Below are 23,961 nucleotides of genomic sequence, written 5' to 3'. Positions count from 1 at the left end.
TATATATATATATATATATATATATATATATATATATATATATATATATATATATATATACATATATATACATATACATATATATATATTTGCCTCTCCCATAGATGTGTGCACTCTATAGGAGCCAAGGCTGTGTGTGGCTCATTCCCTCTCTTTCAGGCACACCTAGCATGTGATTAGTTGTCATGGACAGAGAGAATAGATATAAAATGATGAATAAATGGATGGATGGCTGAACACTTCCCATAGTACTTTGTAGCACTTCCAGACCCCAAGTGCCCAAATGCTTCAATGTGGTGATCCCTTCAATATGTTGTGCACTTTCTAACTCCATGAGTTCGGACTCCCATTGCAGAACTAATTGTTCTAGAAGTCAGTATAGTGGCTTCTCTTCCCAAGGACACAATGCCTTCCAAGGCTGTCAACCTCCAGAGATTAGATATCACTGGCAAGGTCAAAGTATAGCTTGATTAGATAATTATGCCCAAGAACTCATTTCAAGTTGGACAAGACTAAATCTCAGATCAGTTTCCCAGATGCTTATAAACCCAAGGGAAAATTACTCAACAGTGGCAAAATAAAATGTTCTATTCTATCCATGTACCCGAAAGAGAAAAATTAAATAATTATCCTTTCTTGGTCAAATGCCTCATTTCGTTGAAACTAGATTCTTTCTAACAGAGCAATTAAGTGACCCTCAGAGTGGTGTGTAAACTAGGAACTTGATGTAAATTGTGAACCAAAGAAAAGATCAGATCCTGTTCATTTACAGAGTCAAAACCCAATCTTTAGTCAAGGCTTTTACTGTAATTTGAAGTTGCTAATGTTTGAGAGAACTTCTCAAACACACGAATGATCGATTGTTTTGAAGTAACCGAACCTACCTATACCTGAAAGCCTCAAGAGATCACATAATAAAACAAATCCCAGATCAGCTACATGACTGAAACGAATATCTCTTTACAATAAACAGACTAACAGAAACGTAAGCATGCTTATAACCCTCCTCACTAAGGCGGTACTGTAAAACAGTGAGCTTTCAAACAGCAGAGCCTGCAGCTAGTCCCCAAGCAGAGGGCACGAGGCCCTCCTGATATATGTGTTGTGTACCAAAGGTGGAAGGAGGGGTTTGGAGCTTTCAAATTACACAGAGAGAGCACACACACACACACACACACACAATGAATGGTCTGGCTGCCTAGGGATGGGAAGCCCAGCGATGTCTGTTGTATCTACACAGGGAAGGAATTCACATCAAACCAACAAAATGAGTTCAGACTATGCGAGGGCAGGCGACTGATCCTCAACCCACAGCAGCAGATGCATTACCTGTGGAGAGCTGGGTGGGTAGGGGGTTCATCTCTTTGTCCACCATCTTTTGATACAGAGCCCTCAGGCTGAAAGGCTCCACAGTGAAAGGTAGGGTCCCCGTCAGCATGGCGTACATGTTCACACCTCTGGAAAGAGAGACATCAAAGTGTGAGAGCAGAAAAGGCCCTGGGTGCAGAAGGCACAGAACACACACACGGAGCTGGCTTCCCTTCCAGCTTCTACCTCTGGCTAACCATCTTTCCAGAACCCTCGCATCTTGTCATGGCTGAGGTGTTGACTCCGAAAAGGCTGGGGTGAGAACACTGGGAAGACGTTCTGAGGGACCCAGAGACGAGTGAGCCCGAGATGAGCTCCCTCCTGAGGGGCAGCCACACTCTCTTGTCTATGAATTTAAGCTGAGTGTCAGCTGGACAACCTAAACTCCTCCAAATTCTGAAACCTCTTGACCCTCAAAAATGATGCCACAGGCAGAAGGTTGCACCTCAGGCCTCATGGGGCAGGTTATAGTCAAGACAAAAGTGCACAAAGTGGGATGCCATAAACGCACCTTGGACTGTGTATGTAACGCGTGGGAAACACCGACTTGGGTCCCATACTCAGGAGAGTCTACTGCATGGATGCAAAGATTCCAAAGCCCAAACTAGTTCTGGACTTAAGCATTTGAGCAGGGGACACTCACATTGTAATGGGAAGATGTCAACACCAAGAAATTCCAGATGAAGGGACGAGCTATACACCTTGATAGCATCAGGAGAGACCTCACCAGCCTGTAATCTTTCCAGATACAATGTGCAAAGTGGGACTTCGGAGGCAGATGAAACTCAGGACCAGAACTACCAGTACTGGGCTAATGATGGCTTCTGCTTACCGCTCAGCCATTTGAGGTTAAAACCCCACACTCAAAGCCAGCCTTTTATCCATCTCTTGAACTGGTTTGTCACTAAGGAAGGTCTTTCCCAGTCTTATTTCTCCTTTGATTGTTTGTCCTAAGACTGGACCACCAGGCCCTGGCCCAGTATCTGGGCTGTGGTTGAGTGGGCTTAACTGCTTATACCCAAAGCCAAGCCAGAGGACAGCGAAGTCTTCTGGGAAGATTTTATTTCCTGGATGTATAAACCTACTATCATGTTGATGAGATTTCCTGATGGGGAAGAAATGTTTGCCTGCCTGCCTGCCAAGAGGTCTCCACTGTTCAAAGGAACCAGGGTGGATGTGTTTTTAAAAACAGGCAACAGGATTTCCAGTCAAAACAGAGCCAACGAGGCTGATTGAAATTAAGACCCTTGAGTGTAATTCCACAGAGGCGCCTCCGAATTATGCATTCCATATAATGACAGGTACTAGAGCCCGCAGCTCAGCACAAAGCACTCTAGGGTTTCAGAAGTAAGCTGAGGCCCAGCTCTCTCTCTCTGAACTCAGAATGGAGTCAGGGAGGCAGACACACAAACATTCATTCCACAGATTCTTGCTGGATGCCTCTGGCTGACTGAGTACTGTCAGCCAGGCGAGGATGCTGCCATTTTTGGATGGTGAGCTGAAGAGAAACAGGGAACGGACAAACCCACAAACAAATAAAGGCAACTCCTCTGAGCAGAGAGCACTGAGTGCAAGAGACGGCTGGGCTGCACTGCTTCTCCATGAGCGCCCAGGTAAGGAAAAAGGACTTTTAATCTGGGAAGCTCCTCGGGTGAGTGTTTTCATGCAGGAGCGTAGACATCTTCAGTTGGCCATGTGAGAAATGGCATAAACCAAGGAGCAGGAGCCAAGAACAGACAAGGCATATGCGCAGCCAGTGACAGCAGTCACTCTAGGTGTGCGTTCAGCGCAACACATTCCCCAGGGCGTGAAAAGAGATAGGAACGAAAAGTTCCATAGCCAAATGAGTCACTTACACGGCGAGGCGGCATCGCGTGTCACAACAGGGACTAGCGTGGCGAGCGAGTGTCAGACCGCGGCAGCAAGCACGAGAGGTATTACTGCAAGTCCACGCCAAGCAACAGATCTCACAGGGGAAGGAAGTGGGCAATAGAGGCAAGCTGAGGCGGGCAGCCTGGAGACACCAGAAGAACATGACCCACAGAACCAACTACGCAGGACTCACTGGAGCTCACAGAGACTGAAGCAGCAACTGCGGAACCTACATAGTTTTGTCTTAGGTCCTTCGCATATATATTTTGAATGTTGGTTTTTTTTTTTTTGTTTGGGAGAGGTGAGTGGAGACCTGCCTTAAGAACCCACTGTACAGCCGGGCGTGGTGGCGCACGCCTTTAATCCCAGCACTAGGGAGGCAGAGGCAGGCGGATTTCTGAGTTTGAGGCCAGCCTGGTCTACAAAGTGAGTTCCAGGACAGCCAGGGCTAAACAGAGAAACCCTGTCTTGAAAAAAAACAAAAACAACAACAACAAAAAAGAACCCACTGTACAGGCTAGTGAGATGGCTCAGCGTTAAAAGCACCGACTGCTCTTCCAAAGGTCCTGAGTTCAAATCCCAGCAACCACNTGGTGGCTCACAACCATACATAATAAGGTCTGACACCCTCTTCCGGTGCATCTGAAGTCAGCTACAGTGTACTTACGTATAGAATAAATAAATCTTTGGGCCAGAGCGAGCGTGGCCCACCAGAGTGAGCAGGTCCTAAAAATTCAATCCCCAACAACCACATGAAGGCTCACAACCATCTGTACAGCTACAGTGTACTCACATACATAAAATAAATAAATAAATCTTTAAAAAAAAAAAAAAAAAAAAAACAGAACCCACTGCCCAGTGCTCCGCCTTTGATGTGTTTTAGATGGAGCCAAACACCTTGGCTTTGGGGGCCTTCAATAGTAACTTTAATAGAAAACTAAGCAGTCTGCAAGATCTGTATCCACAGAGAGGCCTTAGACACAGGCCTTAATGGGTAGAAAAACCCCTGGCCTCTTCCACAGTTACTGAAGGCCACTAAACAGTCATCTCCAAGATAAACCGCAACCCGGCAGCCTACAGACAGCCTGTCCCTGTCCCCCCCTGCAGGGCTCAATGAGGAGGGGTGGCCATAGTTAAGTCTGTGTATTTTGTGCAGTCCCTTCTGGAACAAGACAGGGTACTCTCCCACAGTGAGAACTGAATTATTCACACCATCTAATGAGGAAGTGGGAAAAACGGACTTAGCTAACTGTGAGTGGTGCATCTGTAGGAGTCCTGACAATCAAGGAGCACGGTCCTCACTCCACTGCATCAGCACCACTCGAACACTTAAAAACGCACCTTCCTGGGACCAGCTCCAGACTAGGGGAGTCAGAGACTCGGAGCTCAGCGGCCAGGCCTGGTCGTATATGCCTTAACAATCCCTCTGGGGCCAGTGAGATGGCTCAGCAGGTTACAGTGCTTGGCAGACAAGCGCTCAGGTGCTGAAATGTGTGTCAAAGTTAAAGGAAAACTGTCATGGCCTCTGACCACCATGTGCCCGCTGAGATGAGACTTATCTTTCTCTTCTCTTTCTCTAATTCGCTCTCTCTTACATACACACACACACACACACACACAGCACATCACATACACAAATTCACACATGGGCAACAATCATGATTTTTTTTTTTTTTTTTTAATCTCTCTGAATGTACTCAGTCTAGTTTAAAAGCCACTGGGAAGATAAAAACCTAAGTTGTGGGAAATCAAGTCATCAAAGTAGGGCTATAGGGCTCGGAGCACCCCTGCCTAGCCAGGAAGGGTGCATAGACAGCCACCCAGGTCCTCTTCAGGACTGACCCCGTTGTGTTATGTTGATGTGTTTATTGGAATAAGCAAGGACTCCTTAGCCTTGGTCATTTTAGTTTGGGTGTTTTAGTTGTACCAAGTCATAAGTTTATTCCACCTAATTCTGGATTCGTGTGCTCATAACACTTAAACAACAACAACAAGAGCCTCGCCTAAGCCATCATGTGAAGACTTCAGGACTGTTCTTCCTCTCAGAGGGCAGCGTACAGCACTCAAGCCTGAAGACAATGCCCTGTCACTGTTCGTGTTATGTCTTATCTACTGGGGACATGTGGCTTCTTTGCCACAGGTTGAATGCTCTGAATGCCTTCAGAAAGCCTACAGAAGTAGAGTACAGTGGGGAGGGGTGAGGAACCAGCTGAAGGGGTTTGTTGAATGTATGAACCAAGAATAACAACTCAAAAACCTTTGCTAAACTTTCTTCTAGGATATCTGAAGATACCAAATCATTTGGCTTCAAAGAATAAAAGAGAAAAAAAAAAGAAAAAACAAACCCTCCATAAGTCAATGCTTAACACACTGGCCTCTGTCTCTCTCTGTTATCTACTTAGACCACAGATAAGATGAAAGCTACTGTGTTTAAGATGGCACCAGGGAACTCCTGCCAGCAAGGATGAACTTGACTGCCTTGCCCAAAGGCTTCCAGATCTGATAGAGTGGTCAATTAAAAACTCACACACCCTTGCGGATGACTTCTCTCACTTCATCCCAAGGTCATTTATCCTTGAAATGTAGATAATCTGAGGGCCAAATAGCTGAACCCACAGGGGTACTGTGTCTAGTATAAACCAGGCACCAAATAATCTTCTCTGTTGTTTCATTTAAAAAAAAAAATCAATAAATAATGAAACTTTTTAAATAAACAAACAACAAAAACTACAGTTATAATTTGGCCCTATTGTAATTGATAACAGAAACCCACATTAATAGTCAGATTGCCCTAGGAGATTTTAAAAGAGAAACCAGATTGGACATCTTAATTCCTCTCCCCTAGAGCTTTCATCCGTGTTTAATATGTGGATAAAGAGAGACTCAGCCCCTCTGACATTTCACAAGTATGCAAGAATACCAAGGGAGACTTGTGGAATGCGGTTTATAAACCTCTGTAATCCCATAGAACCAGGCGGAGTTTCAAAACATGCTCAGAATTTCCTGAAAAGCCTTTTGAAATATGGCCCAAGGGTTTCCTGGGTTCTATGCGGCAGACAACAGATCTCTATGAGTCCAGGATAGCTAGCTTTGAAGAAAGCCACCAATTACAGAGCCGGGAGAGCCACAAGGCAACAGTGCTAATGTGTGCAAAACCAAGAGGAAGTAGACAGCCCTGGCAGGGTGAGAAAACCCTATGGGATAGTGGATTGTGCAATGTTCTGGTGTCAAAAGAAAAGGACCGGTGACAGTGAGGAGCGCCGGAAGGAGAAAAGTCACCTTGGGGAATAGCCTGGGATCTTTGGTCCTGAGTCAGAAGGCAAACACTGGCCCTGACAGTCAGTCCTACACATTAAAATATTCTCTAGAGGAAAATTCCTCTGAGAGGAAAGACACAGAGCCAGCGCTCCCTGGAGAAGTTGCCAGAAACTTTATCTAGATGCAAGGAACAAAGCGAATGTCAACTCGGCAGGACTGGTGGAAAGTGAGGTCCCAAGTGCTGGGGCCATGCTGCCAGGAGCCTTGACAGCCACCTGCTCACATAGAGAACAGCTGAGGGACCGCCGTGGGCACCTTGGTTCCATACTGGTCTACCAGAAAGGAGTGACCTTCATGATTTTAAAATTAACCCCCTGCCAGAAAGTTCTGTCTTTCTTTCTCTCTGCATCAGTGTTCAGTACAACTCCAAATTTAGGGTCCTCAGAGGGGAACAGGAGTAGTTCATCCATCTTATAAGCATCCTCATCCCAACCCTCTTCCATTAAACTGGAAGAAAACACTGTCTGGTGTATCTCAAGGTCTTTGTTTCTTTTTGTTTCTGTGCTCTATTTAATAAATGTGCTAGCTACAAAGGTGTTGGGGCGGGAGGGGGAGTGAAAATACCAGGGAAACGCCTTGTATTTTATTAACTTAAAAAGCCCCAAAGCTGAAGAAAGCTCCATCTTTAAGACAAAGTTTCACTGTGTAGCCCAGGATAACTTCAAATGTATCACGTCCGCCCCAGCATCCTGAATACCGAGCTAAAAGGCAGGTACCGCCCAGTTGGCGCTGATCTTCTCTTTTAAAAGTAGAAGGACCTCAGTTTTCCCAGATGAATACAGATGTCCTCCTGCCCCTTTCCCCACCATCTTTTATCATGAACAGAGAAAACCCTTCTGCGTGTGACCCCTGCCTGCAGGGAATGGCATCTGGTATCATTTCTGTAAAATGCAGAGCCTAGGACCTGGCCCAAAGTTTGTCATTCTCTTCCTGAGCACTCTTTTCTGTAGAGAGATGAAAGTGTGTTACCTCTCACCCAACTTATCCACCCAAAGGCACGGGGAAAGCAGGGCCCCTCTCGTGAAGCCCATGGACTATGCATAAGTACACGAGACAGCTAATTTCCACAGCCACAATGACAAACTGGAAACCCTGCCCCTTCCCACTCTTGGGGACAAGACTCCTGGTGTCTAGTTTGTTTGTTTGTTTGTTTGTTTGTTTTCCCTTAGAGGCTCACTGAGTTTTTCCAACAAGCATCATAATATTCTTGAAGTTAAATTATACTCGATCAAAAAGTACATCTGGTGCCGGGTGGTGGTGGTGCACACCTTTAATGCCAGTGTTCAGGAGGCAGAGGCAGACAGGTCCCTGAGTTAAGGCCTGCCTGGTTGATACAGTGAGTTCCAGGACAGCCAAGGCTACACAGAGAGACGCTTATCTCAATAAATAAATAAATAAATAAATAAATAAATAAATAAATAAATAAATAAAAACAAAAACAAAACAAGAAAGTAGATCTGAGCCTGGTGGCGGCAGCACATGCCTTTGATCCTGGAACTTGGGAAGCAGAGGCAGGCCTGAGAAAAAAAGTACATCTGCATTAAAGTTATTCTCAAATTAGAACATACGCCACTCTGAGGGAAAAGTCAAAAAGCGATAATAAATGTCTGATACGCCAGAATGAACATTCCAGTTTTGTGTCTAAAATCTCAAAGTTCACTGGAAGGGGAAGGAAGAAGGAAGAAAATCGGGGAGAAGGAGAGGGAGGAAAAGAATAGTGTGTGTGTGTGTGTGTGTGTGTGTGTGTGTGTGCACGCGCGTGCTTAAGCATGTGTGCATAAAAAAGTGAGGTGAAGGAAAAGGGTGAACAGGATTTTAAGGATAATTTGTATGGTCCTGAAAATAACACCATTGAAAATGAGGACCACCACAAGATGCCATCTCCTTTCCCGTAGATAATGTTCACATTACCAGAGGTGGAGCATTACCAGACCCTCCAGCACTCCAAGCTGTCTCAAGAGCTCTCCAGCCCTTCCTGTGGAAGAAGCTGGGGTTTCCTCCTCACTCCCCTCAGACGCACGCCTCAGCTAGTTAGCCCCTGCCACCCAGCAGGCTCACAAGCCCCTGCAGAGGGGAGTCTGCTTTTGACTTGAGAAGTCAATTCCTCAGTGTGTTTCACAGCAGTAAGAAAGCAGGCATTTTGTAATAATGGTACTGGAACAGGGAGCAAGTGGGCTCCATTTCTCAGTGCTGACAACAAAGCCATGGGTACCACACAGAAATCTAATCCCAGGCCTCAGACACAGGACTCTAAGGGAGTGGAAAATTCATTGTGTAAAGGAGGTTCTGAGGTTTCATGTTTTCACCAAGACCTTAAGAGTTGGTAGTGATCATCAGATGCATGGTGCACCCTGCCCGGGACTTTCCCCGCCTCTTCCTACCCGGCCAGCCTCGCTCAGCTCTCGGGAGCAGGTTAAAGGGCCCCTCACTGCTTTCTCAAGGTGTTTCATGTACATAGTTTTGTGCATACACATGCCTCCATCTGTCTACAGGGGACTTGTAGGTAGGTATGTGTCTTGCTCACCCCAGTCTTTATCAATGTTGTGGTTTAGGCAGGTCTCCACCAAAGGTTCACGTGCTTTTAAAGGCATGGTTCCCAGGAGGGCATTATTAGTAGACTCTTAAGGAGTCGGGTCTACTGGAAATTCTTAAGCAGCAGGAGCATGCTCTGGAAGGGATGGTCAGGCTTTGTCCTCTGGCTTGTAACTTTAGCAGTTCTGCCCTGTCACATATTCATGGCATCCTCAGCCCTGTGCATCACCAAAGACCCCAATCAATGAGGCCAATCAGGTATTTGGTTATGACCACAGAAAGCTGGCTAACTATAGCAAAATGCCACAGAACGGGGAAACTCAAATAATAGACAATGTCTCACAATTCTGGAGGCTGAAAGTCCAAGATAAAGATCAAGCAGAGATGGGTTCTGGTGAGAGTCTCCTTCCTAGATAGGACAGGCCTGCCCTTGTGACTTCATAGCACCCAGACAACACAAGCTCTCTGTGTCTCTTATAAGGACCCTAACTGCATCATGGGTCCCACCCATGTCACTTCATCCAAACCCAACACCTCCCAAAGGCCCAGCACCAAATACCTTGACATGGGGGAGGAGGGGTAGGGCTTCAAAATATCAGCTGGGGACTGTGTGACACAATTCAGTTCTTAGAAGTGGGCAAGTGAGTCACAATAGCTGGCTATACCCCCCAGTGGCAGGAAAGGAGATCTCTTCTGGCCTAAGGTTGGGGCCCTGTAATTGACTCTGCCTAGGGAGGCCCCAGCAAAGGAGACGCAGACCCACTCAGCAGAGTCTTGGGTACTACAGCTTGCCATCTTTCTCCTGGGGTCTCTTCTCCTCTGGCATGAGTGAGATTCTACACATAACATGGTCTGCTCCAGAGTCTCCCTGCCAGCAACCTCCGAGAAGGTTCACCTGGCCTCGTAGAGATCTTGCGAGTACCTACAGTGTGCATTATCTTCGTAGAGAGAATAATTCCCATCAAGGGGACACTAATACAGATGTTGAGGAACCCCAGGAGGGACCCGTCTACCAGTGTAGAAGAGTGAAGGATGACATTTGCCAGCCGCAGACAACAGCTCCAGATCTATCCAGGCAGTGTGGTCCAACATCATCTCCTTTCTTCTTCCCGAGTGTCACCTACCACTATTAGCCCAGACAGACACAAAGTTACTGCTTCTTGACAGACGGAGAGCTGGTGGCCATGGGCAAAGGGAAGTGGAGAAAACCTTTCCTTGGGAGCAGGACCCTGTATCTTGGTCACAGCACTGAGAGATGGAGTGTCGATGGTTGCTAAATATGAATTCCTCTCCCTGGCTGAACAACTTGGCAAAGGGGAGGAAACAAAGTCCAACCCTTGCCAGCTGGTGCTTTCGTCGACACGTGGATAACTGACTGGCTTCTGTGTCAGAAGAGGCGACAGAAGAGCCAAAGCCTGCTACCCTCCTCTATGTACTCTGTACACTCAGGAGAGTCCCGCTTCATCTCACCGTGTTGACACCTGGAGCAACACAATACCATCTGTTCCCTTAAGAGCTGGACTCAGGTGCAAACTGTCACCCGGAGGTGAAGACTGTGCTCAGGCACAGGGGTCCTCAGGGGGAAACATGAAGAGTCCACAAGGGGCTCTTAGAGTAAAGACCAGGTGCCAGATTGGAACGAGAGAGGGACTAGCATTCCAGCAAGTTAACATGGGTAGGAACACAGGAGAAGAGCCAAGCGGAGGGTGGGGACCAGGCAGGTACAAAGAGGTGCGCAGCATCAAACAGACTTAGAGCTCGTGCTTACAAAACTGTGGTAGGGTCTGTTTGTTTGAGTGTGTGCATGTGTATATGTGTATGTGTTCTGTGTGTCTGCTTATATGGCATGGGTGATGCACATCTATGTATATGCTGTATGCATGTATATAGGGGTGTGTGCATGTGGTATGTATGTGGTGTATAGTGTGTGTGTGTGTGTGTATGTGTAATATGTGTGGATGTACATCACATGCCTGTGTGTTTTGTTTTGCTATGTGTGTCTCGTCTCTCTCTGTGTATACATGTGTTCACACAAGCCTGTATGGTATATGCATGTAGTGGTATACATATGTGTATATACACATGTATATACACATGTATGTACACGTGTGTTTGTTTGGCTTGGCTTTGTGGTGCAGGCCATTGAACCCAGAGCCTGCCCTGTACTCAGCAGGGTTTACCCCTAGCTGCATGCCTATCCTTTGATTTTGAGGCAGAGTCTTGCTCAGTTGTCCGGGGGGCCTTAAGCTCACTCTGTAGTTCAGGCAGGGTTTGAACTTGAGATCCTCCTTCCTCAGCCTCCCAGGTAGCTGTGACTCCAGCCCTGCACCCCCAAGGTCTGGCTTTATGAAAAAGTTTTACATAAGAACATGTGGTTCATGGACCATCAACTCAAGGTCTCTGAAGACTTGGCTGGGTTTTCTGCTTTTCCCAACTCCTCAATAAAATGTTTGCAAATGCCATTTCGGAAGTTTATAAAGAAAAGTCTGGAAAGAAAAAGGGATGCCGGGCTCTGAGAACCACAGATGACATATCCCATGGCATATAGGTACATTCTTGTCAGATAGTGAAAGACTGTTTCACAGAAAAGGGACATGGGACCTCAGGAGGGAACACCAACCCACTTTTACAAGCTGGATAACTCACATTGACCAGACATCAATTTTGGGGCCATATTTCTTCCTGGCAAGCAGTTCTGGAGCAGCATAGGCAGGGCTGCCACACTGTGTGCTGAATGGGTCCGAGTAACCCAGGATCCCTGCACAGTTGCTCAAACCAAAGTCTGCAGAGAGAACACAAACATGAACTCTGAATTAGAAAATTGCAAAAAACAAAAAAAAAAAAAAAGAGAGCAGGAAAGGAAACATTGTCTCAGTCTAACACATAATTTAACATCCAGCAGGAAACCCGCCAGCTGCAAACCATAACCTCTGATAGACTTCTCAAGACCAAGGCCTGCCGGGTGGCGGCTCCCTCACTCCCTCCCTTCGGTGGAACATTTTACATCAGCTCAGTGCAGAATCCAGCTAGACCTAACAGTGTGATGAGCCAAAACATATTTCTACCGAGTCTTGTAAATGAGTCATGCAGGGTAAGGAGAGAGTGTTAGCTTTCTAGGACTGACGCAGGAAGGGAGAGCACGCTGAGGTCCTGGCTGCCTGGTGGCCAGGCTGGGAGAAACTGAATGGAGACTGATTTTCTCCGGCTGGGCCATCGGCACCACTGAGCGCTTACAGCTGACTTCTTCATCTCGGTTTCAGGTCATTAAGGTCTTTAAGAAATTCCTTCCAGAGGGTTACTATAGTTGGAAGGGGCCGGAGGGGAGGAAACGCAGTTTAAACAGCCCCACATGTTGGCTGGAGAAAGAACGCCCAGCAGGTCGGTGATGCCAACCAGACTATGTGACCTCATGGCGTTGCTTTTCTTAGATTAGGAAGGCATCTGGGAGGCCAGCAAGAAAGCCCCAAAGTGCCTCACAGCTCCTTTGGGTCTATTACAAGGTTTGTGAACTCTTTACTTTTGATCTTTAAAGATACTGCAACCGGAGGGTAATTAGAGAGCTGTTAGTGTCCGTCCCTCCTCTCCTATCTTTCTTCAATCTTTGTTGATCTCAGAATTAAGAGCTGAGATCCTGGGTCATCCTTTGAACTCCACGGCAAATACTGAGCTCTTAACGCACAGACATCAGACTCCCAAGCTTCGGGATAAGGCAGAGATTGGCTCTGAGGCTGGAACTGAGCCCTATACATTCTGCAACAGCGCACTGACAGTATTTCTGTCTTTTGCTTGACTCTAGCATGTCTCCACCCGCAAGTGCCTGCCCACCACAGAAGCCATGGAGAAAGCTCGGGAAATGACAAAAGGCACAGGAGCATGGGAAGCCGCCCACACGCCACAGGTCACAGGACGAGCCTTCTTAACAGCTGTTGTGGTGATCTGTATAACTGAGTGGCTTGTCTAGAGAGAGCCAGCGACTCTCTCAGGCTCCAAAGAACACCAAGCCCTCAACTCAGGCTCCTGAGGAAGAATCAGAGCCCACATTAAGGATCTGAGTGAACAACCAGCAGGAAGTCTGTATTCCAACACTGAACTTTCTCTTCTTTTGTTTTGATTGTATTTCCCACCCACCGCTGGTCCCTCCTCCTGACTCCATGCCTTCACCCTCTACCCTGCCCATTTCCTTTCCCTTTGGTCCAGTTTGCCCCACAGGGCACCATAAGATCTGCACAGAAAAGCCTTGCTGCAGCTACAGATGACAGGTGGCCTCCCATCTGAACAGGCAACGGTGAGGGGCCCTGTTCCCAGATCCCAGTGTATAGTGAAGCACAAGAGCAGGGGAGAAAGAGAGGAGCCATAGGGCTAATAGGCCTCTCTAAGAACATCCACCATGAAAGAGTCAAAGTTTTAAGGAAAGTTGTCTATTAGAGGCCCAAATCTGAAAGCAGTCCCAGAAAACGTATTTCTAAGTTTCCAAGATTAAAGGCAAAGATCCCATTCCTCTGGTCAACGGGGGCTCTGTGACAGCGAAGGGTGGCCTCTTTCAGACCACCTCCTCCCTTCCCCCACATCTGGTCTATCACAAAGGGCAAGATAAGAGGCCAGATCACCCTCTACTGTCCCAGGCAAGCTAGGGAACAGAGCCTGGCCTTATCTTAAGAGCACATTTCAAGGAGATAAAATCGTGCAGGATTTGGGAAGCAGGAGGGCTCAGAACCTGCATTTAAAGTTCTCACCATCTCGGCCAAGAACACTCTATTTTAAAAGGCAGAATATTTCACATTCATAATTATGGTTATTAAAGTTTTACACATATGCCTATAATTAGAGGGGGGCTGGAGAGAAATCTGCCTCCCGGTAACATCAGATAGCTTGGCCTCAATTAGATTTAGTAAATACATAAGCTAATTATCACTTGATTTTCTGAGAGCTGCCAAACGCAGTCTCAAAAAAAGACCCCGGCGACTTCACAGCTCTTCTAAGCTCTAGCTATCCCTGTGGGTGAGAGAGAACATACCCAGACATTCAAGCTGCCTTCTCTTTTCCTGCTTCTTCCTCTCTTCTTTTTGTAAGAAGAAAAAAAAAAACATGATCGAATCAAAAATCTTACCCCTGATAACTCTAGCTAATTTGAAACACTGGCGTAAGTTTATTTAAACCAAATGGTTTCAGAAACAGGGAAACTATTAAGAAATGGTAACAGCTATAATCCTCTTGGAAAACCACCTAAATAAATCGTTTGAAGAGGAGAGGTTCAAAGGGCTTTCAAGCTAACATAGTAATAATAAGGCTTAGTAAAGACCTTTGATCCTCACTACCCATCCTAGAGGTAAGAAAACCTGGTGCGACACCGGCTTCTTCCCCTCATCTCCAGGGACCTTCTAGGCTATGCAATGTATCTTTGATTTATAGTATTATTGGGAAGCAGGCTGAATGAAACGCCTTGTTACCTTCTAGGCTATGCAATGTATCTTCCATTTATGGTATTATTTAGGTCATTAGGTGGTGAGAGAAAGGAGACTCACAGAAACCCAAAGACCAGAGCCTCCTTCCTCTGACACCAGGTCATTTTCCAATAGGCTTTGCCCACCTTGTACTATCAAATTGTTTGGCCTAAGATGTTGCCACATGTTTTAAGTTTGGACTGAAGACCTTTCCAGGCATGGTGAACAGACTGTAATCTACTCTTACGATAAGGAGTGGGGTCTCTGCTCATCGCAAGCGGTCCCATGCTCAGGGAAGGCCCCTCTGAACTATAACCAAGTAGGTTCTCTGTGCCTTGCTTCTGCTTTCTGTACATCGCTTCCTTTACTTTAGCCATAAGCAGGGGTAGAGTGGGATCTTCCCAACCATGGTCAGGCCTGCAGCCCATGGCTAGAAAACCTCACAGGCAAATTTGGTTTGAATAACTAGTTAATTCGTCTTTTTTACAGTCTTGAAGACTTGAAATACTTGGTTAGGTGTTAATCCCATGGTTACCAGGCAAGAGGTGAGAACCCAAGGAAGGTTCCTGGTCTAAAAAGCAACCACCACACTTCCTGAGATGAGAATTCCAGGCGCTAGCTTAAGTATGTAGTCCCTTCAGACTGTCGGTATATGTTTCTTCTCATAAAGCTTGTTTGGGCAATCTCTGGCTAGTCATATAAGCACCTGCTGTGTCAGTGAGTGGTCCTCAGCACTGTGGGTGTAGCCTTTGGGAGGATGTCTGGCCTATCATAACCATTATCAGTTCTTCTGTAGAAGGCCCTAACCGGTGCGGAGGTCTGTCTCTTGTAGCAGCCTTGCTTGTACAGCAGGACAGATTTGCAAGTGGTTATCTAGGGCTACGCTTGACAGAAAGAGAGAAAAGGCACTGAGACAGAGAGTGAGGGAAAGAAGCTGTGGACAGTTGCCTGACAGGGCCTGGAAACTCTCCACAGGCGGCCTCGGCTACAAGATGGAATGAACTCTTAGACCTGTCACTGTGACATCAGCCCAACCCTCGACAAGCTTGTTCTCTCAAAATCTCTGCTGTTAAGGCAACGGACACTGTCACCTCTGCATTTCCCAAAGATAAATCATGCATTAGCCATGAATGGGTGGGATGGCCTTCCCTCTACCCCTTTTGTAAAAGGCTAGAGATCCCAGAGGGCTGAGCCAGAAAGATATCCTGCAGGCCTCTCAGCAGGGCCTCCTCTGCAGTGCTGTATCTCAGGACAGCCACAGTGCAATAGTGAAGCAATCTAACAAAAAAGAAAATCACTGGGCTGCTCTAAGAATCTGCTAAAAATAGGGTCCTTAAAGGGCCTTTGTAGGGTGGGGAAGATTGGTTTCCTCATAACTGTTAATTTTCCACTAATGGGTAAATCCATCAACAGCTGTCAAGACTCCGAATTTCCCGGGAAAATGGGCTGGAGTCCCTGCAGTCTATCCCTTACTGGGATCTGAGTTAGATCCAAGATGCCAATGGGTCTTTTCAAACCATCTAGGCAGAGGAAATTACTAGCATTTGAAGTAGGAAAAGAAAGGAAATAGAGATATGGTGCTGGCTGCCTCGCGGCTGGGGCACGGTGAAATTGACAGCCAAGACACACACACACACACACACACACACACACACACACACACACAATCATCAGCAAAAATAACACAGTTCTTCCAAAACAGTCAGGGGGATTTACTTAAGATCCTGAATTAGGGACCAATCACACCTTCTAATCACCCGTGCATACCCTGCCGCCTTCCTTCGGTGAAGCTGGAGTCTAATAATCCCTCTCTGGGCACCTCTCTCCACAGCCCCCCACCCCTCATCAACCACTACATGTGGGTAAGATTATATTCAAAAGGGAAGGCAGGTTGCAGTTTTCCTTGTTTGGGGCTTTCTCAGATACACAGAAAAGTGGAGTAAGATTCAGGCAACATTTCTGAGCCAAACTATTTTCTACTAGTAATAATACATTTTCTTGTTAATTCATATTAAAATAAAACAAACAACAACAAACAACAAAAAAAACTTCTACAAAGCTGAGGAGTGCCAGGAGTTCAGAGCACCAACTGCTCTTGCAGAGGACTCGGGTTCAATTCCCAGAACCCATATGGTGGCTCACAACATCTGTAACTTCAGTTCCAGGGACTCCAACGCCCTCTTAAGGCCTCCATGGACACCAGGCACAAGCACAATGGACAAATATACATGCGGGCAGCATTCACATACTCAAAAACAAAAATATCTAGGGAGGGAGGGAAGGAGGGAGAGAAGGAGGGAGGGAAGGAGGGAGGGAGGCAGAAGGAAGGTCTGTCGATAGGAACCATTTGAATTGAAGTCACAGTTTGAGGAGCTCGGAGGGTGACTCAGTAGGTAAGCGTTTGCCATGAGAGTGTGAGAACCTAAGCTTGGATTCCCAGCATCCAAGTAAATAGCTGGTCATGGTGGCACATGCATTCCTAGATGCTCCCTGGTGCTCCCTGATGCTCCCTGGTGCTCCTGATGCTCCCTAGTACTCTCTGGTGCTCCCTGGCCACACGGTTAGTCTTGTGTTCAGTGAGACCCTTTCTCAAAAATAAACTGGAGAGTAACTGAGGAAGACAACCAATACTGACCTCCACCCTCCATGCCCACACACAGGTACACACACACACACATACACACACACACACACATCAAACATATACCACACACACATAGAAGAAGACATTAAAAGTCCAAAGGCATACGTGACCAACAAATATTTACTTGGAACTATAAAACTCATTCTACAATCAAATGACACTATTTTTTATCTTCCTAATATTTTCAAATTATTATTTAAATAAATTATTAAATCACTTTAAAAATCTATTTTCATTATCAAAACTATAATTAAACATGAGAAGTACAAGGGATAGTGTAGAAAAAATCTTGAGGATTAGACATAGATCACAGGCAACTTTCAAAGTTAATAATTGACAACACAACACTGCTTTAAAAAAAAAAAATCATACCTATCAGCTTGATATTATTGTCTTCATCCAGTAGCAAATTCTCTATCTTCAAGTCTCTGAAATAAACAAAACCACGTATTTCAGATAAGCATTTGAACGAGCAGAACGCCATGTCACTCCTGAAAGGGGGTGAACTTCCTTGCAGCCCCTTTCAACCCACCCCAACCCCTTCTGCTGAAACCTCGTCATTGAGTAAACATTCATAAGGCAGGACATAACTAAGTGCCATCGACTATAAAAGCTAAAAGATTCCAGGGAATACGGAGTGTGGCGAGGGCAGAGAAGGCGGGGAGCAGTCTCCAGAAGTGGACCTAACATCTGAAAGTTAACCATAAACAACAGAAGACATAAAAAGTAGGGATGCGACCTGCCTGAGTCTCAAAGAACAGAAAGGCCGGGGTCTGTGAACAGTATGAACAGCAGCAATCCCCATCACCAGTGGACCTGAGGAAGCACTTAAACAAAACAGGGCAAGAGGGCTGAGCAGGTAAAGGTACTTGCAGTCAAGTCTGACTACCTGAGTTCAAGCCCCAGTACCCACATGGTGGAAGGCAAGATTGGACCAACTCCTTCGAGCTGTCCTCTGACCTGCACACATGCGCTATGGTCCACCCCGCCCTGCCTCACACCAATAAACTATGTATAAAATAAAATCAATAAAAAAATGAAAACAGATTTAATTAATCCTTTCTACAGCCTCCGTGGGCCTCCCTTTAGGAGTAACTGTCATGACACGTTGGCAGATGATAACGTTTTCATCTATTTAGCAAGCAGATGTTATCACGGGTGGAATAATGGATTCCACAGATGTTGGCATCCTAATCCCTGGTGGTGTGCCTGAACGTTAACCTGACACAAAGAAAGGGAATCGAGTTTGCAGATGGAATGCGGAGTTCCTCTGACAGTAGGCGATGTCACTCATGGACAGTGGAGACCAAGAGTAAGTAGAGCCAGATGTCCAGGCGGGACCCTCGAGCGCAGTGCTAGCTGACTGTGCGTTCCTCCAGGGACCAGGCCTGCCTTTCTCTCCATTGCGCCAAGGAATCCTTGTGCACTGCAGGTGAGTCAGTAACTATCACAGAGAGGCTAGGTTACCAAAGAGATCTGGGCTCTGGAGCTGTGGCAGCTGCCTAATGTGCATCACACCCTGGGTACAAACACAACAACAACAACAACATACAACCAAACTAACCAAAACAACAACAAAATCAAACCAAAGAGAACCACCTGAGTTTCAGAGGCAAACTCTGCATTTGTACAACGAAAGTATACATTCGCGCCATCTCAAAACCGTCTCAGTCAGCACGTGAACTCTGGAATCTTGAATTTCACTATCAACTCCGACATACACTGAATGCTAACTAAGAATACGTTTCTAGGGGCCGGAGAGATGGCTCAGCAGTTGTGAGCACTGGCTGCTCCCGCCGAGGAGCCAGGTTCAGTTCCCAGCACCCACGTGGCTTCTAGGACTCACAACTGTTCCTGATTCCAGTTCCAAGAGCTCTCCTGGCCTCCTAATGCTAGGTGAGTGCCTGCAGGCAAAATACTCATATACATAGAATTTAAAATTGCTTCTCTATAAATGTACCTATGCATACACGTTTATGTATTGTCTGCTAGAACTGGCCCTGATTTAATTTCCCTACGTTGGAATAGAGAAAATCAGAAGGCCTGATATGGGGAACTTGAAATCTAATAACGAAACAAAAATGGCAGCTGATACCTTACGCTGATGTCCATAAACAGCTGAATATCATCAAACAGGGTAGTGATGTCCCACTGAGAGGGGACAGTCGCTTACAGCCCAGTTCCAGTGCTACCAGCCTGTCCATTTGCAAGAGAAGCCAGAAGTTTCCACTCGGTCACAGTTTTTAAACACTGGTGACAAACTTGAGTGTAAAGCAACACTATGCAGCCAAGCTTGAGTCAAGACCTGGCCTGCCTGCAACCAATTCTCAACTCAGTACGAGAAAGAGATGACGCTCAAGAAAGATATGAGTATATCCAGGGACAGGGCAGAAAACCTGGAGGAAAAAAATCAAATCAAATCAGTGTCCACAGGCTCCCCGAGGAGGACGGCCATTTGCAGCAGGACTGGGCGGGAAGGAGCTAGAAGAAATCTTCTCTGAAACAGCTGAGGCTGGGCTTCCGAAGGGGAAGAGTCAGAGTCAGAGGGAAGAAAATGTCCAGTGGACTCACAAACAGAAGACTCTGTGTGTGTGTGTGTGTGTACATATGCATATGTATATGTATGTATTTGCATGTGTATGTATGTATGTATGTATGTATGTATGTATGTATGTATGTATGTATGTGTGTATACACACACACACACACACACACACACACACTACCCTCTGAATGCATACATGGCTGGGAAGAAACACGGTATATCTTCAGCTCCAGTGGAACGATCCACAATCCACTTGAAACTGCTTTTAAACAACATCACACATATCCAAATACTAAGTCACCCTAAACGTAATGCAGCCCCACCCACACTCCCGCTGGTGGGTCTTGCCCATTTGAGTCAGGATTTTAGAAAACCTGTATGTGAATTCTCAGGAACAGGATGGAACTATGAGTCTCTCTGGCTACTACTTAGCTTTAAAGTTGCAATATCACATGAAGCCTTGGATTCAAGCAGCCCCGACACCACAAGAACAAAAGGCGATACACTAAAACATCCACACAACCCACTGTGTAGCTCTGGCTAGCTGAGGACTCTACTCTGTATGTAGACCACTATGGCCTAAAACTCAGAGATCTGACAGCCTCTGCTTCCCAAATTCTAGGAGTAAAATGTGTGCTACCACATCCAGCCTTAACTTTAGAATTATTACACACACACACACACACACACACACACACACACACACACCTCACATTTCATGATACAGTTTCACTACCACTCGTAAAGGCAGAATCAGGGCTTCCCTGGGTCAGCATGGTAGCTAAACCTTCCTGAAGTCAACGTATACAATGGAACACCTTGCTTTCCTTTTTCACACTACTCACATCCCAGCCTGGGTCCTCGAACTCTCTGGCAAGCACTTGCCTACTGAGCTACACCACTGGCCAACACTGTATAAATGTATATCTGTGTGTGTTAGTACTGGCTTGAAATGCTAACCCATAAGCACCCATTTAAAGTCTCCATAAATTAACCACTTTCAATGCTGTCTCTCAAGCCGTCACAACTGGAAGCCATTCTTCTTGAACTTGGGATGAATGTCCTGCCCCTGGTCTTCATCACCCTTTCTACCAGGTACCTAGGATGACCCGCTAGAGGCCAGGAGTCATCGTTGACGCTAAGTGTCCTGTGTCCTCTCTCACTACAGCTTAGTTGGGGAAAGCATCATGGCTTCCACAGTGCCCCTGTGATGAGAGATTTGCAGAGACTGCAAGGGTTGGTTTCTTGGGAGAGTTAAGACCTTACATACATATAACTTTTACTCAAGCATTTTCGGTAATTCCAACCGGCAGGCAAAGGCACAGCAGTGTCGGAGAACAGCCCAAAGTGTGATTCAGTGGAAGTGGACCACACGGCAGCCGCACTATCTCAGTCTAAGGCAAAGCCACGGTTTGCTTCGAGTGAAATTAAGCCTCCTTGCCTAGTGGAAGTCACAGTCGGACATTAAAGGGCGGGATGTTCAGATGAAATATTGTGCAGAAAAACGAATAATAAACCGAGGCTGAGTAACTCTGGGGTCGTGAATGCCTAGAGAAGGTACAGTAACAATTAGGGCGAGCGCAGAAAAGAAACACTACAAAAAAAAAAAAAAAAAAATGCAAAACCCAGGAAAAGTTAATAAAACCTAGGGGAGTATAAAATATAATTATTCAGTAAGTGGAGAATAAAATCGCAGCTGACTGCCTTCCCCAAGTGACCAAGTCCGGTCCCCAGGAGACATGGATAGAACAGACCTAGTTAGCTAGGGGGTTTATCCAGATTATCCCCTTGTTCAGTTTTCTAGAGAATGTCAGTTAGCATCAGTTTCACTACCAGGATGGCCAGAGGCCAACAGTAGGGAGATGAAGTCCCTCTGTGCTGAGTGATCTTGATTGCCAAGGTGGCAAAAGCATTAACCCTTTCTGGACATTATCCCCACCACCAGCTTTGAAAGAAAACTGCTTTCCTGAGGACTCTTGAGACAAAGGGGTCCCATGTCCAAATTTGAAGGAAGGTTTTTTGTTTTTGTTTTTTTTAAATTCCTTTGAGATGGAGTGAAGTGGGGTGGGGGGGGGAGGTGTCTTGCTATGTAGTTCGGTCTGACCTTAAACTTCTGGCAATGCTCTTGCCTCAGCTACCCAAGGGTGGGATTATAAGCACATACTACCTCCCCTAACTTAATGTCCAGTGTTCAGATGTTTTTACCTGGCTACCGTAAGTCCTCTGTATTCACAAGGTCTCCAGGCTTAGCTCAAAAATATACAAGGAGAAAAATTCCTTGTGCAGAGTGTACACAGACCCTTTCCTTGCCGTTGATGGGGCAGTGTAACATTAGCATGGTATTTGCATTGGTTTAGCTATTATTATAAGTAATCTAGAGACGTCCAAGGGTTCCATGCAAACACTAGATAGGTCATTTCATATCAGAGGCTGGGAGTATCTGGGAGATGGGATGTGAGGGAGTAGCTGGTAGTCAAATGGCTCTTTATGGAGCTATGCTGCGGTGTCCAGGACATCATAGAATTGCCAGGGTCCACAGAAATGTATGCTGCCGTGAACTCTAATGTCAGCCACAGCCTTTGGTTAATGCTGATGTCTGCACACGAATTCCCTAGCTAAAACATGGGCGCCTTGGGTACCCAAGATCTGTAAGTAGACAGAACAGAGAAGGGAAGGGAAGTGAGGGGAGGGGAAGGGAGGAGAAGGGAAGGGAGGGGAAGAGAAGGGAGTGGGAGGAGAGGATAGGGGAGGAAAGGAGAGGGAGGGGAAGGGAAGGTGAATAGAGACTGTGGAGTTTCTGTGCAATTTTTCTACAAACTAAGTCAACCTTTATGCTTTTGTGTTAAGAACACGCTAGGCCTCCCTCAGGTGTTCACTGAGGCGCAGCCTCCATTACCTGACATTATTATCCAAGTTGGTTCTGAACAATGGGCCACTAAATTCTGTCCAGCTGCTCAGCCATGACCACAAAGGCCACAAATGGTCCTGAGAAATCACAGAATCAAGGAGTATTCTTGAGCACAAAAAGGAGGGTAGATTTATTCATAAGGCATTTTTTGCATTTGTGTCATAATATACCTTTTAAAAATTACTGCCACTGTCCAGAAAAACCCAGTTCAGTCAGACTGCTGTGGCCCAAATGCAAGCGAGGCCCCTCGTCTAGACCCATTACAAGATTGGAATGGCTGGCTGTCACCCCATGGAAAGAGAGGCTCCAGCAGCAGACAGGTAAAGGATGGCTTGGTTACATGTTAGTGGTCCTTGCCCAGAATCATCGCTTTTTTAACCAGAGGGGAAATGAGGGAGACCTTTCTCCACCTTACAACATTAATAAAACATAAACAGGTTCACTTCCTCATGGCAGGTGAGCCTGAAGCCCGGAGCTAGCTCACAGACGTCACTTTTTCTGGGCTACCGGCTTATTTTGATTAATGTGTGTCCTCAGGCTCAGCCACATTGACACAAACGTCTGTTGAACAGAGTGCCATTGGGCAGTGCCACATTGTTTTGTCCGCTGCCTTTGACGGACACCTCGGCAGTGCAGGTGATTGACCGCTCGTTGTTTTCCCTTTGGGTAGCCATGGGGAGTGCGTTAAGTGAAATAAGCCAAATCGAGACGAAATACTGTATGTTCCCAGCCATTTGTGGATGCAAAAGAAGAGGAGGCTCTCTCTAAGTAGGGGGCAGAACAGTGGTTGCCAGAATCTGGGAAGGCGGGGAAGGGGGGCTGAGAGCCGTACAGGTAGAGCAAGGCAGGGTGGCCACAGTTGACAACAATCTAGTGTGGACTTAAAAAACAAAACGACTAGAAGACCGGATTTGGAATCTTCTCCCCACACAAAAATGATGTCTGAAATGATGGTTGCTAATGAACCTGATGAGCTGAAGCTGCCTTTTGTCAAGGCTCAGGGAAAGCCGTGCAGGAGGACTGTGGAGGAGGCCTCCAGACAGAAGCAAGACATAGGCGAACAAAAGGCCCTTGGACCTGTCTGCTGATTGGTCAGCTCCGAGGAGAAACAGCCACAGGCCAGGCCTCATGCTGAAGTGAGTGTTTGGTGGGGTTCACAGAGATGCACAGTGGACTCACAGGAAGCCTCACCTGCCAACGGGCCTTTGTCCCAGGTCCTTCCCAAAGAATAAGCCATCCCTAACCATTAAAAGCTCATGCCACGGCCAGGCATGGTGGCGCATGCCTTTAATCCCAGCACTTGGGAGGTAGAGGCAGGCGGATTTCTGAGTTC

The 23,961-nt window shown here is 46.4% G+C and overlaps 1 protein-coding gene across 1 annotated transcript in view; it reads right to left on the bottom strand.

Annotated features, from left to right (window-relative positions):
- The window catches only part of Hunk (hormonally up-regulated Neu-associated kinase), a 108,208-nt gene that overhangs the window by 30,064 nt on the left and 54,183 nt on the right, over positions 1-23,961 (bottom strand). Inside the window, exons 3-5 of the mRNA XM_021209085.2 lie at positions 17,548-17,603; positions 11,737-11,872; positions 1,330-1,457 (exon numbers count right to left, since the gene is read on the bottom strand). Of these exons, the coding sequence (XP_021064744.1) occupies positions 1,330-1,457; positions 11,737-11,872; positions 17,548-17,603 (320 nt within the window). The remainder of the gene's footprint in view (positions 1-1,329; positions 1,458-11,736; positions 11,873-17,547; positions 17,604-23,961) is intronic.

Source organism: Mus pahari, chromosome 12 (genome assembly GCF_900095145.1).
Source record: "Mus pahari chromosome 12, PAHARI_EIJ_v1.1, whole genome shotgun sequence".
NCBI classification, from domain to species: Eukaryota; Metazoa; Chordata; class Mammalia; order Rodentia; family Muridae; genus Mus; species Mus pahari.
This window is presented reverse-complemented; position numbering and strand designations above follow the sequence as displayed.